Genomic DNA, 19,278 nt, shown 5'->3' on the forward strand with positions numbered 1-19,278 from the left:
AAGGAGGGGTGGGAGGAAGGCCTGCTCTGCAGGAGCTCCTGCACATTCAGGGAGGGAGACAGCCAGGCTCCTACACCACAGTGTGGTAAGTTCTACGATGAAGAAATGCACACACACAAGGTGATCTGGACATAGCGGAGAGGTCAGACCCAGGCTGGAGTCTCAAAAAAGACTTCTCGCAGAGGTGGTGAGTGGAGACAAGCAGAATAATTGGCAGTTATCCAGGTGAAGGGAAGCCAGGAGAGCCTCCGGGTAGCTCAGAGTTGAAAGCATGCACGTGAGTTAGTCCAGGTAGAATATGGAGAACAGAGGAAGAAAAAGATTTGGGGGATGGAAAGGCTGGCAGAGACCAAGCTGTACAGGGCTTTGTGAGCCCTTCTGAAAAGGGGGCTTAGTGAACTTAGTCAGAGGTTCAGTGGGGAACTACTGATAGGAAGTGATATGTGTAGGGACTGAAAAGTGTTCAGCAGAGTTGGCCCTGGCCTTGGCCAGTGGAACCAGGGCACTGCAGAGAGCGGAAGAGTGAACATTTAACTTCCAGCAACAGGGAACTAGGTGACTCAAATTAATCTTCCGGCTAAAGACAGGTACCAATGTAGGATGAAATGTAAAAAGTACCCTTTAAAAGTATAGAATACTCACCTGTATAAGTTACCTGATTTATCACAAGGAAGATAGTGCAGTACAGAGGGGGAAGTGGTCTTTTCAATAAATGGTGCTCAGTCAATTGGATAACAATGTGGAAAAAAATTAATCTTGACCCCTACCTCACATCATATAAAAAATCAATTTCCCATTTCCAAATGGGAAAGATTAAACAAAGAATGTTTAGAAGAAAACATAGGAGAACATCTCTGTGACCTTGGAGTAGGCAAAGATTTCCTAAACAGGCCAAAAAAGCACTCACAATGAAAGAAAAATGTAATAATGTGGACTATATTAAAATTTATAAAAAGGCACCACCATGAAACTGAAAAGGCAATCCACACAGGAGATGTTCACAATATATACACCCAACAAGTATATGAAAGTTATAGTATAAAAAGAACAAAAAGACTGATAACCCAATAGAAAAGTTGGCTGAAAAATGGAAAGCCACTTCACAGAAGAAAATCTAGAAATGTCCAATAAATATGTGAAAAGGTGATCAATATCATTAGTCGTCAAGGAGATGCTCTTAGAATATATGCCCTGGAGAGGGGAGAGTATAACAGATGGAACAGGGCATGGTGGGAGTTTCTGAGGAGCTGGGGTTCTGAGGCTGGTAATTTGTGAAATTTTGTCATATTCCATGCTTATGACATATAAACTTTTGCATGTATATTACACTTCCCATAAAATAATTGTTAAGTGTCAAATAACTAACCATATAGTGAGGAATTTGCAGTCCAAAGTCCAGGAGAAGACAAGATTCTGAACCTGGTGTCTGGGGCAGCTTTTGTCCAGGGGTCATTTGCTGGTCTGGGAAAAAAGTGCATATGCTGAGCTGCATTTCCAGCAGCCTCACAGAGCTGAAAGGGGCCCACCAAAGGTGCTATGTCTAGGAAAAAACTCCTCGGTTTAGGCTGGGATCCTGAGGAGTAAAGGAAAATCAGAAGTAGACAAGCCCTTATGCACATGTACAGGCTAGTAAAATCTCTAGACTGAATGGATTAAGGCGGTCCCAAATTGCTGGTATCCCCATGTACCTGGAGAAAGCAGATAAATCCTCTTTGGAGGATGATAACCTTATGCTAGGCTGAAATTTTTTTCTACAAACAACTTTTCAAACACAATGTTCAACACATAATCAAAGATAACCTGTTAAATGAGTGATAATCAGCAAAACAAAACAAAACAACAACAACAACAAAAGAAACAGAAACAAGGCTCGAATACTGGAATTATTAGACACAGATTACGAGAAAAAATATGCCTACTTATGTTCACAAAGCTAAAATGTAAGATTTGGGAAAGAATCACATAGAAATTGTAGACCTGAAGAATGAATGGGAGTTTCCAGTTAAAGATGACAAACAAAATACAAATATTTTCCTCTGCATTCTCCTAGAACTCCACTAAAATGACAATGAATTAATTTTAAGATACATAAATAAACTATTGAGAACATGGAAAACAGAAAAGGTGACAATGGCAACAAAATTTTGAAAGCCAAAAGCAGATAGATGAATACTCAATATCTTAGTACACTCAAGAAAGCTGAATCTTAAGCCAGTAGAGAACTCTGAGAATCAACCAAGGAATTTCTAGTATCAGATATCTTGAGAAGTAGAGATAGATATGGGGCTGAAAACAGAAAGACTGGTCATTTGCTGGTCTGGGGAAAAAGTGTGTATGCTGAGCTGTGCTTTCATTTTAAAGTCTATTTTAAAAGCACTTTTTAACGTACCAGCTCTTCTATCCAACCTCTTGCATCCAGACAGTACCCCTCCATCACCATGGCAGAAGTCTGGAGGCTTATTCCCTAAAAAGGGTAAAGCAGAAGGTGTCTGGACTGCTGAGGGTGAGGCTGCCCAAGTAAAAGTAGTCTGTCTACATACACATTTGTCTTCCTAATCTCCTAGTGCCACAGTGAAGCTTGATTACACTCTAGGCAGGAAAATGGAAGATTCTCCCCTGAGAATCAGACCAACCCAAGAGAAGAGACTTGAAGATATTGAGATGGGGGTTCCCCCAAAAGCAACGTGGCCAGATCACTCAACACTGAGGGCCCAAATAGATGAATCCCTCCCATGTACAGGAGGTTTCAACAAGATTTTTGGCTCCCCGCTATCAAATATGAGCAGGCAGCCAAGGATCACTGAACATCTGAGGAAGGCCTCCAGCAACCACAAAGGTAAAGACCAAAATAAAGAAAAAAAAAACCCAAACTTATGGGAAAGAGACATTGTAAAGAGAGATGAAAACTTCAAAAAACCATCACTATCCCCAGAGAGATAAAACACTGAATCCATAAAATTGGAACAGGATGTTAATTTAAAAGAACATTCAGGGGGTAAAAGAGGCTCTTAGAGATTAAAAATAGGACAGCAAAAACAAAACTCTCAGCAGAAAGGTTGGAAGATAGTTGAGACACCCTTCCCACAAAGTAGAGAAAAAAAAGACAAGGAAATGGAAAATAGGAAAGGATAGAAAATATGGAGGATCTGTCCAGGAAAGACAGTGATGAACATGAAGATGAGGAATTTGGTAAAGAAATAAGACAAGGGCTTCCCTGGTGGCGCAGTGGTTGAGAATCTGCCTGCCAATGCAGGGGACACGGGTTCGAGCCCTGGTCTGGGAAGATCCCACATGCCGTGGAGCAACTAGGCCCGTGAGCCACAATTACTGAGCCTGCGCGTCTGGAGCCTGTGCTCCGCAACAAGAGAGGCCATGATAGTGAGAGGCCCGCGCATCGCGATGAAGAGTGGCCCCCACTTGCCACAACTAGAGAAAGCCCTCGCACAGAAACGAAGACCCAACACAGCCAAAAATAAATAATAAATAAATGATAAATAAATTTAAAAAAAAAAAAGAAAGAAAGAAGACAAGAAGGTTCCCAGGGCTGAAGAGCAGAAGTTCAGACAAAACAGGCTGCATAAGTGGTTAGCACAAGAAAGGGGAAGACCCACATCAAAACTCGCTGTGAAATTCACAGCCTATGACACAGAAAAGCCTTCCAAGCTTCCCAGAACACGCTTTGGTTTCATGCAAAGGATCAGGAATCAAAATGTCATCAGAGTTTCTAAGAACAACAGTGAAAGCTAGAATAAAATAGTGTAATGCTTTCAGAATCCTGAGAGGGGGAAATATTTTAAGCCAAGACTTTTATACCCAGCTAAATCATCTTTTCAACTTTAAGTAGAAAAGATTTGTTTTCAGACATGCACATTTCACAAAATTTACCAGAAGGCCTTTGAAAAAGATGTCTCCAAGAAGATGAAATCCATAGATCAGCTGGTGTGTTTGAAAGTCTTGAAGAGAATATTTAGACAACGAAAGGAGTTAGTGAGACTGAACCTGTGATAAGTACATTAAAAACAGCAACAATAAAACGTTTTGTAGAAAAGGAAAAGCTATCATGGCATGTGGCTCAACTAAGTATGACATTTAGCACAGCCCCAATACTGTCAGCACTAAATTTTGATCTAACTGGAATTATGCTATAGTTTTTAGAGTAGGAAGGGGGTTGGGAAAAGTGTGCATCAGAGTTGTGGGGTGAGGTCCCATGGGACCTCCAAGGTGAGAGGTCCATAGACAATGCCAAACACTGAAAAATCAAGAAGTAACAAGACAAGCATCTTATTAGAGGTGTAGAGGTACAAGGTGCTGCCTCAAGTGGTCAGGAAAGTGCTGTGAATGAGAGTGTGGGGGCAGAACTCCTGTTTTTCTTAACAGGTCTTAGGAACTCTTGGACTCTTCAAAGTATGTGCATATATAACTTTGATCAAAAGTAAAACTAAAACAAGAGACTGAGGAGGCAGAGAGAGGTAGTGGCAGCTCCTCTCTGGAAAAGCTTGGTCACAAAAGAGAAGAGAATGGAGATTAGACAGAACTGGACTGCGGTGGGGGAATGTAAATTACAGATGCCCCTAAAAATGTGCCAGTATGAGAGGGAAGGGTTGAAGAAAGAGCAGGCAGAGGGGGACAGTGTAGAGGCAGCATCTGGACACAGAGCCCACATGAGGCCTTAGATTTATCCATTTTTAGTAGCCACATTTTAAAAGGAAACAGGTGAAATTTGTTTTAGTAATGAATTTTATTTAACCCAATATAGCCAACATGTTATTGCAATAATGCAATCAATATTAAAATTTTGAATGAGATAGTTTACATCCTCTTCTTTTACGAAGTCTGGGGACTTAGTGTGACCCAGCATGTGGTTTGCACTTAACAGCACTTCTCAGTTTGGACCACCAGCCGCATCTCAGGACCTCACATGTGGCCAGTGCCCATCATAGTGGCCAGTTCAGCCTTAGTTCTGATTACGCCACGGGACCTTTCACCCCCAGCCCCACTTCTTCCCCCAAAGAGAGAAGGGACGACAACCTGACGTTGGGATGCCCACAGGAGAAAGACACACAATCCTCAGCAACTCCCCTACAATCCGATAAAACCAGCTTCCTGGGTCCTGAAGGTACCCTGTTCAAGCCACTACCATTATCCGTGCTCAGGTCAGCCCCCAGCCTTGCCACCCAGCCCATGTACATCTCCTCTAGACGGAGGTCTTGGGTTTCCCCAGTCAGAATGGACGACTTCCCTCCTGCGCCCCGGCACTTACATGTCACATGTTACAGCCCCTTCTTTCCTTCACTCAACATAGATGGCCTAGAATTAGACCCAGCCCAGGAGGGGGCCTCCCAGGCCCTGCCCTCCAGGGATCTTGGGTCTACCAGGGGGGCCACATGGCACAAGAACCTGCAGCACCACATGGAAGGGTGGTGCTGGGAGAGGGCACCTGCTCCACCTGGGAGTCCCGGAGCTTTATGGAGCAAGTGGGGGGACTGGGTTTGCCAGGTGAGCGGAGGGGGACTACAGGCAAGGAGTACAGCCATCCTCCGGGGAGGTGGGGAGACTGAGGGCCTGCCCTGACGCCCCCGCTCACGCGCTCCTGCAGGCCATCGCCAGCCACATGCACCTCAAGTGCAAGTGCCATGGGCTCTCGGGCAGCTGTGAGGTGAAGACCTGCTGGTGGTCGCAGCCCGACTTCCGTGCCATTGGTGACTTCCTCAAGGACAAGTATGACAGCGCCTCGGAGATGGTGGTGGAGAAGCACCGCGAGTCGCGCGGCTGGGTGGAGACCCTGCGGCCACGCTACACCTACTTCAAGGTGCCCACAGAGCGCGACCTGGTCTACTACGAGGCCTCGCCCAACTTCTGTGAGCCCAACCCCGAGACGGGATCCTTCGGCACGCGCGACCGCACCTGCAACGTGAGCTCGCACGGCATAGACGGCTGCGACCTGCTGTGCTGCGGTCGCGGCCACAACGCGCGCACCGAGCGGCGCAGGGAGAAGTGCCACTGCGTTTTCCACTGGTGCTGCTACGTGAGCTGCCAGGAGTGCGCGCGCGTCTATGACGTGCACACCTGCAAGTAGCGGGCGCCGCACCGGGCTGGGGGTCCTCCTGGCGGCGGCGGCGGCGGGACTCCTCCAGGGATGGGGCGGGGCTCTGGGATGGAGCTCCTGGAGGGTGGCGGGGTCCTCCGTGGTAGGGCAGGGGTGAGGCTCATGAGTGGGATGGAGTTCTTCCCGACAGGTGTGGGGCCCTTCCTGGGGTGAAACTCCAGGGACGGGGCTGCTGGAGGGAGGCGGGGTCCTCTCTGGGGGCGGGGCTCCAGGGGTGGGGATTTAGCCTGCCATTACCTTCCTCCGAAGACCACATGGTTCCCTCCACCTGACCTCGTCCTGTAGAGCAGTATCGCCTGGCAGAACGAGCTGTGGAGAACCTGTGGGGGGCATCTTGTCCCCTTACCCCTCCCACTAAGGTCTGAGGCCCATCCTACGATGATTCAGGTGCCTGGAGGCCTGTGGCACTCCTCCCTCAGTCTGATACCTGCCAACGCTCTCAACCAAGAACCCTATCAGGGAGAGCCTTTGCCGTGCAGAACTGCAAGAACCACCTGGGCTTGGGTGAAGGAGATAGGGCCTGACGGCAGTAGGCTGAGAAAGGGCCTGGAACACGAGGCCTGGCTCTGTCCTGGCTGCCCTGTGCTGGGCATCAGACACCCAGGCCCTCTTTCCAGTGGCGTTCTGCTGTCACCCAGGCCCCAGCAAGGTGCCACTCAGCCTGGTCTGCTGTGCCTTCTACTTTGCAGCTGACAGAAAGTCCTACGCCTGGCTCTCCCTCCTCCCTGTCTTCACATTCCCACTTGCACCCCATCGCATCCACAGAAAAGGAGCAAAACCTCCTGTTCCAGTCTTGCTGTTGCCTCCCTCTTGGCCTAGCACCTCTCTCCACCTCCCTCATTCACAGCCCCTTGTAAGGGGAAGGCAAGAAGGGAGCCACTGGCCTGTACTGCTGTCCAGGTCGTACTCAGCTCCATACCCTGTCTTGGAGGCTCACTTTGGGTTGGGTTGTTTGGGAGATTTGGAGTCGGGGCATGATGCCACACTGGTGCTACAGACAGAGGACCCAAAGACCCCAGAGGACTGGTCTCCTTCCCAGCCCCTCGTAGCCAGGACAGACCCCCAGGTCCTGCTGCTGTGGCTATGGTGCACCAGACCCACCTGCCACTGGCCACTGTTCTGGAGCCTCTGGTTGGCCGCTTGACTTGGCCCTTCTCACGTCTGACTCATCCATCCTGTCTGGGAATGAGCGAGACTGATGGACCTCTCAACCAATGCCTACAGGGACTTCCTGCCAGGTGCTGCCATGCCAAGACCTCTCCTCCTCAGCCTCTGCCACTGTGAAATGTTGCCCAGCCCCCTGTCCCCGAGGCCCTACCCTCCAGGCAGGGGGAAGAGACAGTTGGGGCGGGGGGTGGGGAGGACAAGCTGCACGGCTCGCTAGGGATACGACCTTCCTCTGCCTTGAATTTTGCATTTTTGGTTTTAATTTTATTTCCGATGCTGCTATATCCACCATACATAGGAACTAGACAAACAGATGTGTTATTGTGGTTTTCTTTTTCTTTCTATGAAAGAAGTTATTTTAGTCATAGCTTGTGAGTTTCAAACTATGGGGAAAGTAAAAACAAACAAACAAAAACGAAAAGAAGAAACAACCAAACAAACCTGTGGATTGTGCTGGATTTTTGGTGGTGGGTCAGCAAGGCATGGGGCCTGGATTGGTCGTGACCCTCTGGGAGGGGCCACGATGGGAGGTGAGGTGGGCATGCTTAGCTCAGAGACTCCTGGGGCCTCTGCAATGGCCTCTAGAGCCAGAATTCCAGGGGAAGGAAGAAGGATGGCCACTCCAAAGAAAGGAGGAAACAGCCAGTGGTCTTGAAGTCTGAGACGGGGTAGACTAGAGACCAGGGCAAAAGACCCCAATGGAAGTGCAGAGAAAGGGAAAAGGAGGCCTGCCTGTTGCAGGGGATATACAGTGCAGTGAGCAGGGGACCATGGCAGCCCCAGGGCGGAGACCCCACACAAGTCAGTGGTGCAGCGGGACATCCACCAAGTCAGCTGAAAGCCACTTCCCCAGACATCCACAACATGCTTCATTCAGTTCACATTTGAGCACCAGCTACGTGGCCATGCTCCCTGGGCTTGGGGACATGGCCCCTGTGTGGGGTCCCCTTCTCAGTCCACCAGGGGGCATTCTAGGAGCCCAGTCTGGTTGGGAGGCCAGACATGTTCCCTCAATTTGAGGCTCACCAGCCTGAAGCCTGGAAATCAGGCAGCCGCTTCTCCCTGGGCCTGGCCTCCTTCTACCTCCTGCAAAGGCCACTTTAGAAGTCCAGCTCATGCAGCTGGAATCCAGTTGGGAGGTCATGAGGGACATCTCTCAGTGGCAGAGAGCTGCTGCATGAAGCCAAGAACTCCCAGGGGCTCCCTCCTGCCTCTGTCCATCGTCAGGCCAGAGGCCAGAGCTGACACAGGACCCCTGGCCTCCCCTCCACCACAGGGCATAGCTCAGGAGTGCAAGTCTTGGCAGGGCTCAGCAGTCTCTCAATGTATGGGTGGCCAAATCCTGGCATCATGCTCAGAACCTTGGGATGGGGATCTTTCCAAGGCAGACAGGGAGAGCCTCAAGGAAAAATGAGGCATCCTGTTGGCAGAAGCCTCACGTTGTCCCTCCATGGCTATTGCCTACATACATCCTCAATCCAGGGTATTTGGGGTATGCAGAGCTGGGTGGGCCTCTGAAAACTTAGGCTGAAGGAGTGGCTTTCTCAAGGCCACACCTTCATCTCTCCAAGCCAGGAGCAGAGTCCTTGCTTCTCTCTGTGTCCTTCCATGCCCCCCTCCCCACTACTACCACCACCTCTGAACCCTGCCCTGATATCCAGCCAGACCCACAAGGAGGGAGAAAGCTGAGGAGGCAGGGGTGGAGGGACAGGCTAGGACAGGTGGGGGCTGGGGGGAGATGATGCTGGAGCTGAGGGGGGGAGGCCTAGCCCCACCCTCTCAAAGGTCAGGCCCAGCATAGCCACCCTGAATGAGCCATATGCTGGAAGGGAGGGGGCTGGGGACAGACAGGAGCCTCGTAATTGGGAGGCCCGTGCCTGCTGAGAGCAGAGGGAGGGAAGCCCAATTCAGCTGACTCCGTGGCTAGACATCAGGGCCACATGGTGTCCTCGAGAGCAGGGAATGAAGGGCCACCCTCTGCCAACAGAGAGTCATGGCTGGCTGGGCAGGGGTCCTGGACAGGGCTGTGCAGACCCAGCGTGGGCAAGAGTATCCACTCCACACAGAGCCCTGCGCTGGGAGAGAGCTGTGGTAGGGTATGGGGGGCTTCCTGGTGGATGGAGTGGGAACCCATCAAGGGAGGGAGGGAGGAGAAGGAAACACGGTGATGAGAAGGAAACATGGCTTCATCCCTCAAGACAGGACCCAGGGAACACCAACCCCACCACCTTACCGGCCACAGTGGCCTTTGCTGGAGGCTCCAAGCCACTGAAGACAGAGCCAGAAGAGGCCCAGTGAGGCTAAGGGACTAGAGACAGACGCAGGGCTCTGGACCCCCAAATCCCCTGCTTTCACACCCCAAATCACGCATCAGCTTCCCCGGGCTGGTACACCAACGTCCCGCCCCAAGCCCATGGCCTTGTTGGCTCGGGGCTCCCTGCTCCCCCCCACCAGGCCCATTTCAGGCCAGGTTACCCACTGTTCCGGGACTGTAGCTGACCACCAGCCATTCCCAAATGGGGCCCCAAGGGGTTGGCTGGGTCCAGACAGACTGCAGGCAGACATTCTATAAAGAGGGAGACAGTGATTAAGCTCACAGGACAGTGTCCGAGACCGGAGTGCAGGTGGCCAATCTCACCCACGGGTGTGAGTCACCAGCAGGGAGGACCCCCAAGCCCTCACAGCCCACCAGGCAATAGAGCCAGGTCAGACACTCCACACGGGGGTTAGGCCCTGGAGGTGGGGGGTGACAGGTGCCCCACTCGAGCTGCCTATGGGCCACATCCACAGTGCACAGACAGTACAAATGGTGCAGCACCTCTAAGTTAGGGTACGGGCAGGAGTTGCCCTAATTGGTACCTGCTGGGAACCAGGTGCCAGGGGCTCCTCACATGAAAGGGTAGGGAAGACAGGTTGGGCAGGGGGTGGAGGCATAGCCACAAGGTCACAAGGGTGAGATGCCAAGAGAGGAAGCAGGGACAGAGCTGAGCCTCCTAAGGGAGCAGAGCCCAGATACCCAGAAACAAGAAAGGAGCTACCCTGGGAGTTGATGCAGAGGTAGGTTCTGCCTACCTGGTCTCAGCTCTCTACCAGGTGAGGCACCAGGCTCCCACTCCCCATCGCCACAGCTCCAGGGCAGAGAGAGGCAGAACCCCACCAGAAGAGGCCCACAGGTCCACAGGACAGGCCCCAGTAAATGGGTGAGGGGAGCTAGCAAGAGCCTGTGTGAATGAGGAGGCAAAACTCTCAACTCTCTGCTGGCCAGGAGCAAGCCTCACCCGGGGCCTCAGTTTCCCTCCAGTGCCAGAGGAAGTGGGATGACGGGGCTCCCCAGGGCCTCTCTGCTCCTGCCTTTTGCTGACGTGGAATGTTCTAACCGGAGCCCCCTCTAGAGCCCAGCTGGCCCCCCTCACCTGCCAAGATCAGCATGTCCCCATGAACCCTGGTCCAGCCCCTCAGCCCCTGCCCTTTACCCTCAACTCAGAGGGAGGGCAGAACACAGGGCAGCCTGCCTGGGCCTCAGAAGCACCTCTCCAGGGAGTTTACAGCCCCTCCCGCCAGCCCTGAAGAAGGAGGAAATGGGCCTAGTGGGCCTGTTCACAGGTAGTTGAGATAGAAGAGGAATAACCATATTAAAGGCCCGGAGGTAGTAGGGCCTCACCCCACCAGGGCCCCCCTTGGCCCAGCCCCCTGCAAATCTCACACCCCCAGGGCAGCAGCTTTGAAGTCCTGGAGGGTGTGTGGCCAGCCCCCTCCTCCTGGGGCCCCCACAGGCCCTCCCTTCCCCCCTCCTCCCCATACTTCCACTTTCTGGGTCCTAGGACCTCAGTTTCCACACAATTCAAGAATGCTCTGAACCACCCCATACCCCCACCCCTATGCTGGGCCAGAACCTCCAGGGCTGGGACCCCCAGAGCAACAGGTGCAGGGCCAGCTCTGGATCACCAAGCCTGGTACAGAGGGCTGAGGACCCCTGGCCAGGTTCCCTGGTCCCACACAGTGATGGCCCTCACTGCCTACAGCAGAGCCTGGGCTGGATGGGCTTTAAGGTCCTGCTGGCCAGGCCTTTGCCCCTGTCCCGAGGGTCTGGTCTGGGGGACATGACACAGCCCATCCTGGGGTCCGGCCTGATGGCCTGGGGTTGCCCCAATCCCTCAGCTCTCCCCTTCAGCGGCCTACCCTGACTCCAGCCCCCTGTCCCTCCCTAAGCTGCTTGGCCCTCTTGCCTGTGACTCATTTCCCTGTTAGAAACCTGTGTCCCTTCGTGAAACCCTCTGGTTGGGACACCCAAGGACAAGGCATCCTGGCAGTCAGCAGCTTCCTCTCCAGCAGCCCCTTGGCCTCCTGGCCTGAGCAGGAACAGGACACCTTACCCGCCCACACTGCCCTCCAGCCTCCAGCCTCAAGTCCAGCTTCAGCCTGGACTGAACAGACTGAAGCTGGACTTGAGGCTTGAAGTTGTCCCTGGGGACAACCTCCCAGGGTGATGTCCAAGGCTTGGAGGAACAAGACAGCGGCCCTGCAGGGGTGGGAGTGCTGCCAGCCCTTCTGTTCATAGGCACTGACAGGTAAACTGAGACCTACTGGATGAGGTCTCTCTCCCCAGTATGAGTTTATGAAGGCAAAACTACCGCATTTTCTCCCTCCCTCTCCCACCATAAAGTAGGGGGACGGGGAGTAGCTAACAGAGGGCACTCCCACCTGCCGCACCCCTCACCGCCCCTTACCCCCTCACCTTGGCCCCAGAGATTTGGGTGATGGCCCCTTCGATATCTTCTGGGTCATCTGGGAGGGCTCCCAAGAGGAGGTGAGCATGTGGTACCGTATCTATGGCTCTGACATCCTCAGTCTGGGCCCCTTAGGCATCCTATACTACTGAGAAGTCCATCCCTACAGATGCCAGGACCGGGGGCGGGGGGTGTGGTGCCCAGGGCACTAGGGAAGCCCTGGGGAGGGCCCCAGCCTGGGAGCCGCCACCGCCTGGCCTGGCAGCTGGGACAGGAGCTAGTCAGAAGGTGCTAATTGATGTTTAGATCCAGGCTGGCTCCTCAATCACGTCTTTCTCTTTCTCTCTCCCTCTCTCTTTTTTTATTTGAGTCTCTGGAGCACACAGTAAACAGTCATTTGGCTCTCAGGGCCCTGCAAATTGGTGTTTATGGTATAAGGACCAAGAGTCATCCACCCAAACACGGCAGGCTGGGAGGGAGGCGCTGGGCTGGTAGGGATGGCATGCCCTCCTGCCCATGGAGGCCTGGCGCTGGGAGGGCCTTCCCTCCACTCTTAAAGGAGGAGGCAGGCCTGTTTCCAACAACCCCTGATGCTTGCAGCCCGGCCTGAAGTGAGGAGCCAGCTAGTTCACCCACCAACAGTGGACCAGCACTGGCCAGAATCCTGCCAGCTGAGCACTTGTGTAGTTGGAGGTGGCCAACACTTGAGGAATTGCCATTAATCCAGGAGGGCTTCTAGGAGGAGGTTTCTGTGAAAGAGAGGACCCTCCAAGGGGAGCTCCAAAGGTTCGCCAGTGCCCTCAGACTCCCCAGGGCTCTGTGTCCAATCACAGCTCCTGTCCAAGCTCCTCTCAGGCTTCCATCTCCTTCAACTTTCTCCAAGTCCCTATGGCAGATGTCAGGACCCTCTACACACACACCCCCTCCCAACCCCAGAGGCCATCTGCAGAACTGAAGACAGGAATGTGGGGAGGCCCAGGCCTTAATGCAAGAGGTTGAATGGTGGAATTCCAAGACAGCAATGGGAATGTCTTGGGAGAGAAGGGGGACTTCCCAATCTGTCTGCCCCTTGCCTAAAAACCAGACTGCAGAGAGGCAGGCAGGCCCATGCAGAATCTCCAGCAGGGCTCAACAGCCCTCCCAGGCGCCTTAGCTCCCTCTGCTGCCTATAGGTTACAGGGGTTCATTTCACCTCAACTGGCTCGCCCAGCCTGTCAGCCTGCAACCTACAGAGAGGCAAAGCCGGGAGCCCTGGGGAAGGCTGTTTGATGTTTGGATTTTGGAAGGAGCCCCATAGATCACACGTGCTTCTTCCCTGAGTGTGCTTTTAGTTCCCAGGTCTGGGCCGGAGAACAGGAACCTCAGGAACAGAGGACATGGGTCGCACATCCCCAAGCCAGCCCCCTCCTCTTCTCAAGAAACTTCCATGGCTCCCCAGTGCCCATGAGTTGGAGTTGGAGTGCCTCAGCCTGCACCCATCACAAACTGGTTCCAATCTGAGCTAAAGGGGGACCTCTAATCCATGGATGGAGAAACTGACCTGGGCAAGACATGACTTGCCCAAGGGCACTCAGCACGTTAGTCAGGATAGAGTCTTAAGGAAAACTGAGACCTCATATCATACCTTCTGGTCCCACCTACAGTTCATTCTCACCTTCCTTCACCCTTGCCTCCATCCCTCCAGTCTCAAGCATCCCCTGGCCTCTGCTGCAGCCTTCTCACCACCTCACTGCCATAACCTTTGTGGTTCCTGTATCACTGTCCCCTGGGGACATGGAAGGTCAGTGCCAGCCACACCTCAGGGGCCCATGCAAGGCAGAGGAGAAGCTGTGTATGTGTTGCATGTGGGGGTTGGTGGTGGGGGGATCTGATGCCAAGCTGGCCCATCCCCAGGGCTACAGGCCTCTGCAGGGGCCCTGACCAGCTCCTAGGGCTCAGCTATCTCCCCAGCTCTAGACCCAGCTCCCAACAGATCCACCCTCCCCAGCTCCAGCCCTTGCGCAGGCCAGTCTGAGTAAGCCAGATTATCAGAATGCTTGAGGGGAATGCCCCTTATCTGGGAGGAGATTTGGGAGTGGTTGGGACACCTGCAATGGGCCACCCTTACAACATGTGGCGTCGGTATCAGCTGTCTCTGCAGCGATACCAGGGGGTCCTTGTGTGCGTGCCCACCATAGAGCCTCACCCCAGCTCCCATATCAGGGTCCCCAGGAGGTGGCCGTGAGGAAAGGTGTCCCAGGTCTCAGGTCACATTGCAAACAGGGAAACTGAGGCTGGGAAAGAGGCAGGCCTTGTCCCAGCCTCTCAGAGTCAACGGCACATTGAGGACAGGCAGGATCCATACACTGGGTCACCCCTGCCCTGGAAGCCCACCAGGAAAGGGCTGCATCCAGCGCAGGCAGCTCCAGCTGGGCAAGTGTCCAGGAAGGACAGGTGCTGCTTGGGACAGGATCAGGGTCAGTCTGAGGTCAGAAGTCAGCCTGGCAGCTCAGAGCTGGGTCTGGGTCTGCCCCTTGCCTGTCTCCAGAGGGCTGGTTTTCATGGATGTCCCCCACGGTATGGGGAATGGGTGGCCTCACCCAGGCTCCTGGACACCCCTGCGGGTGCAGCAACAGCTCCCTGGTCCCCAACCCGTGCCTAAGCGCCTGAGCTCCAAGCCTCCCACCCATTGGACCACTGGGGAGCTGCCCTGGCACTTCCCAGTGACCCACAGCCCTGCCAGTGCTTGTTTGGCAACTCCTCCTGGGGGGTGTGGAGGTTGGAGAGTTCTAACCTCTCAGATGGGAAGGATGGACACCCCAGCCCACAGCTGGTGTGAGGAAGCTGGTAGGGCTCCAACCCAGCACCCACGCACTCAGAGTAGGAGGACAGTGTGGCCTCCTCCCCCAGACAGCTCAGCTCAGCTTGCCCCAGGGTAGCCGAGGATAACAGGTGTGGTGGGGACTCAGGTGGGGGTAGTGCAGCTGGGGACACTGCAGGTGAGAAGGACACTGCAAGTGAGGAGGATGCAGGTGGGAAGGAGAGAGTACAGGTGGGGAGGGTACAAATGGGGACCCTGCTGGTGTGGATGCTGCAGGTGGGGACAATACAAGGGAGCATACTACAGGTGGAGTTGCACACAGCACAGGTGGGATACCTCAGGCTAGGACACACTCACAGGTGGTTCAGACCCGCTCTCTGCCTCTCCCTGTCACACGGCCTGCCCTATGGTGGACAAAAAGAGAGGAGCTTTGTTCCTGACCCCAGGTTTAGCCCCTCCCCTGGGCTGATCCTCGACCGTGAGCCAGTCGGGACTGACCCACAGGGTCCAGCTCCTGCAACCCAGCCCAAGGCTGACATGACAAGTGGGACAGGCCACCATCCACTCTGATATGCTTCCTCAGCCAGCAGGTTCAGGAGCAGGTGCGACCACTTCCTATTTCCCCTACCACAGGGCCTCGGGTCCCTGAGCAGGCCCTTGGGTTGAAGGACATGAGGACACACCTGGGCCCTGGAATAGGACCAGAGGCCTCTCCAGGGCTCCCCCTGCAGCTCTCCAGCTGCAGCTCGAACCCAGCCTGGCCTGACACGCTGGCAGGCAGCAGCACCGGCCCAGCTGATACCCCAGCATGGCCAGCAGTCTCCAGCTCTGGGTCTGTCCCAGTGTGAGGTGTTCATTTTATATTTTCCTTGTTCAGTTATGAGGAATAATTTCTCTCCAGGCCCAGAAGCAATGCTGGGCCTCCTCACACCACCTGGCCCACCTGCTCAGGCTCCGCCAGCCCTCAGCCTAGCTCTGCTGGGCCTCTGGGCCTGGACTCTGCCTGTTGCCCTGATGTTCAGGCTCTGGGCAGTGGTGAGACACTCAGGTCTTCTTTATTCCCGTCTATGGCAGAACAAGGCCTGCTTTTGTCAGGGACTTGCCTTCCTCGGCCTATCCGTGTCTCCCTCTCTAGAGCCAGGCCTTTGAAGGATCAGATCCCAGATCCTGATGTCCCTGGCTTCTCATCTGGCAGGCCTCTACCTGCCCACTGGCCTTCCTCACAGGGCACCCACCCCCTTGAGCACACCTGGGGAGCCAGGTGCCTTCCAGGGAGACTCTGGCCTGTCCTTCACAGACAGTCCTAACAAGGGGTGGTAGGAGGTAGGAGGGGTGGCAGCCTGTGCAGGAAAAGGCTTGAGACACCCTCCCAAGAAGGGGGCTCCCCAGGGCAGGTGCCCAGCTGGGCTTGCAGGTAGGGATGGGGTGCTGAAAAGGGCAGGGCCGGCCCACCATGACCTGGGAGCCAGAAGCAGCACCCTGCCCCCCAGCCTGGAGTCAGGACCTGGCACAAACAGGCTGGTGTCCCCAGAGCCAGCCTGCCCTCACTTGGTGGGGACAGCAAGCCACTTCAGAGCCTCAGGATCCCTGAGGGATTTTCACACTCTTGGAGAGACCAGAGTGGGGAGCATGGAGCTGCACCCCAAGGTGGGGTGGCAGGTGCGAGGCCAGCCCTCTGGGGTATGAGGCAGGGTGCATGCGGGCAGACCCTGGCAGCAGATGCTGCGACACCGTGATGCCTTTGGCTGGGCTTTTTAATTAACCTTGGCCACTCTGAAGGGTCCCAATTAAATGGAGAATGTGATGGCAGAGTGGGGTCAGGCAGAGAGATGAGTTTTAATTAAAGCACAGGAGGTTCCCAGCCAGGGTAGCAGTTGCCTAGGCAGGAGCGCCCCCACCTGACCGCCTTTGCTCCAGTCTTGCTCCAAAGGACGATGGCACACCTCAGATGGCAAGAGTGAGCACTGCCTGCCCTTGGCCAGGCAGGACACAGCATGTCGCCTGCAGAGCCTGTGACCTCGTATCCAGTCTGTGTGGCCCAAGATCAGGCAGCTCCTCTCTAAGCCACTGTCCCCTGCTGGCTGCCCCCCTGCTCTCCTTCCCATCTTTGAGCATCTATGGTGTGTCCACTGCAAAGGCCCTGCTGGGTGGTGGAGGACAGACAAAAACAATGAAACAAATGTATTAAATATGTTTGTGTGCAATGGAGGAGAGTGGAGTGAAGGGCTGAGAGAAGCAGGGAGGGCTGCTTCAAATGGAGAGGGGGTACAGAGGAGCACCTCCTTCCTCGGAAGGAGGAAGGAAGAAGGGAGCGAGCTCACCTGGAAGGGAGCAGTCAGCGCGAAGGCCCCGGGACAGGACCCTGGGCACAGCTGAGCCGCCTGATACCTGCAAATTAGAATGAGAGGGGGCCAGACGGCAGAAGGCCGTGGGCACTGGGGGCTTTCAGCTTCACTCAGGGGCACAGGGACCATATGCAGCTTCTGAGCAGGGCCACTTGCTAGGTGCCAGGAACCAGGGTGCCTGAGCCCTCCATAACCCAGACCCCAATCTGCTTGTTGTCCAGGCTCCCTCGCCTTGCTCAGTGGGATGGCAAGCAAGATGCTCGTGAGTCCTTGAGAGATTCTGTGAATCCTGACTCCTTCTTCTGAGGATGATCCACACCTGGGCCCGGGCCTGGAGCTGGCTGGGGGAGGCGGTGGCAGGCAGGCACATGAGTCCGCCCCCACAGCTGCCCATCTTTCTTCAGGGCAGTTTTGCAATAACTGCAGCTACAGGGCTGACATTCTCCACACCTGGCTTCCTCCAGACGCGGGGCTTTGGGAGCGATGAGTGAAGGAAGCAGGGTGAGGGAGTGTCTTTCAGTATCAGCACAGACTGCCTCCAGTCCTTCCCCTAGTCCTGCTGGGGGCTGCAGGGCAGGGGGCACCTGGGAAGGGACTGGTCTGACCCCAAGACCCAGAACCACTTCAAGGTGTGGTGGTCACAGCAGGGGACACATGCCCAGTGGGGGACACATACCCAGCTGGGCAGGCTAGGTGACCACTTGCAAGAAGTCGGCCACCCTCAGGCTGATGTGTGCAGAAACCACCCAGATAGGCAGGTGAAAGGAAAGAGAGGTGTCCAAGGGGGCCCCATCCTTTCAGTCCCAGGAACCAGCCCACATGAGGCCCTGGGGAGGCCATGACAAATTTCCACAAACGTGGTGGCTAAAAACAGAAATTTATTCTCTCCCAGGTTTGGAGGCCAGAACTCTGAGATCAATGTGTAGGTAGAGTGTGCACCCTCTAGAGACTCTAGGGGCAGATCCTTCCTGCTTCTTCCAGCTCCTGATGCCCCAGGCAACTCTTGGCTTATGGCTGCATCACCCTAATCTCTGCCTCTGTTGTCACATGGCCATCTCCCCTTGTCTGTGTCTCAAATCTCCTTATAAAGACACTTGTCATTGGATTCAGGGCCCGCCCTAATCCAGGGTCATCTCATCTCAAGATTCTCAACTAATTACAACTGCAAAGATACCATTTCCAGACAAGATCCCATTCGGAGATTCTGGATGGATGTGATTTTGGGGGACGCAATTCTAACCCCCTGCAAAGCCTGTGGTGTAAACCCAGGCACTGCCGCTGTCTGGCTGCACCTCACGCAAGACTTCATGCCAGTACATGTCGCCAAGATGCCACTAGGTCCTAACCCCCAAGAAGATGGCATATATAAGGACTGTCATTTTAAGCCACTAAGGTTTGTGGAACTTGTGGAACTTGTCACCAGACCGCAGAATGGGCGGGGACCACCTTTTCCCTTTCCCAGGGTTTTTGGAACCCTGAATCCATCAGATGCCTCCCAGGCCAGGTGGGGTCCCTCCCTCCTGCTGTCCTCTGTCCGGGGATTGAAAGGGGAGAAGGGCCCCCAGAGAGAGGCACAGACACCAGCCCCCTCAAACCTGGAGGTGAGTCCCAAGAGAACAGCTTGGTCCAGGTGGAGACTAGTGTTGCGTGCCCCCTCACAATCTGTGTCTCCCCACCCCCAGACCCATGAGGGCCCCACCCTTCCTCCCTCCCCTACCCACCACCTTGCTGGGCGCTGGGGCTCCACACCCTGGTCAGCCTGGTCCTGGTGACCTCCTCTTGCTGACTTCCTGGCCTCCAGCCCCTCCCTGGCCACACTGCAGGGACCACCAGGGAAAGCCCGAGTCACTGGGGCTCCTCCTGCCCCTCAAATTCCAGCTCAGACATCTCTGCTGGCCCCCTGCGCTGCAGCCTGTCTTACATATCCCCAAATGGGGCCTCTCTCCCACCCTTACTGACCTCATCCAGAGGTTAGAGCAGGGAGGCTATGTAGGCAACCAGGGACCCCTTAGCAGGCTGGTGAAGCCCATGGGCTCCTTCTCAGAACAAGGTTTTATTACTGCCTAAAACAAAGGATGCACCATCACAAAAGAAACAGATCCAGTTATCAAAAGCTTTAAGACTTTTGTGGCA

General features: G+C 54.5%; 1 protein-coding gene across 1 annotated transcript in view; it reads left to right on the forward strand.

Moving 5' to 3' along the window:
* Positions 1-6,076, forward strand: part of WNT3A (Wnt family member 3A) — a 46,979-nt gene extending 40,903 nt beyond the window's left edge. Inside the window, exon 4 of the mRNA XM_007169894.1 lies at positions 5,597-6,076. Coding sequence (XP_007169956.1) covers positions 5,597-6,076 — 480 coding nt within the window. The remainder of the gene's footprint in view (positions 1-5,596) is intronic.
* Positions 6,077-19,278: the final 13,202 nt, after the last annotated feature.

The sequence above is a fragment of the Balaenoptera acutorostrata genome, chromosome 2, assembly GCF_949987535.1.
Source record: "Balaenoptera acutorostrata chromosome 2, mBalAcu1.1, whole genome shotgun sequence".
NCBI classification, from domain to species: domain Eukaryota; kingdom Metazoa; phylum Chordata; class Mammalia; order Artiodactyla; family Balaenopteridae; genus Balaenoptera; species Balaenoptera acutorostrata.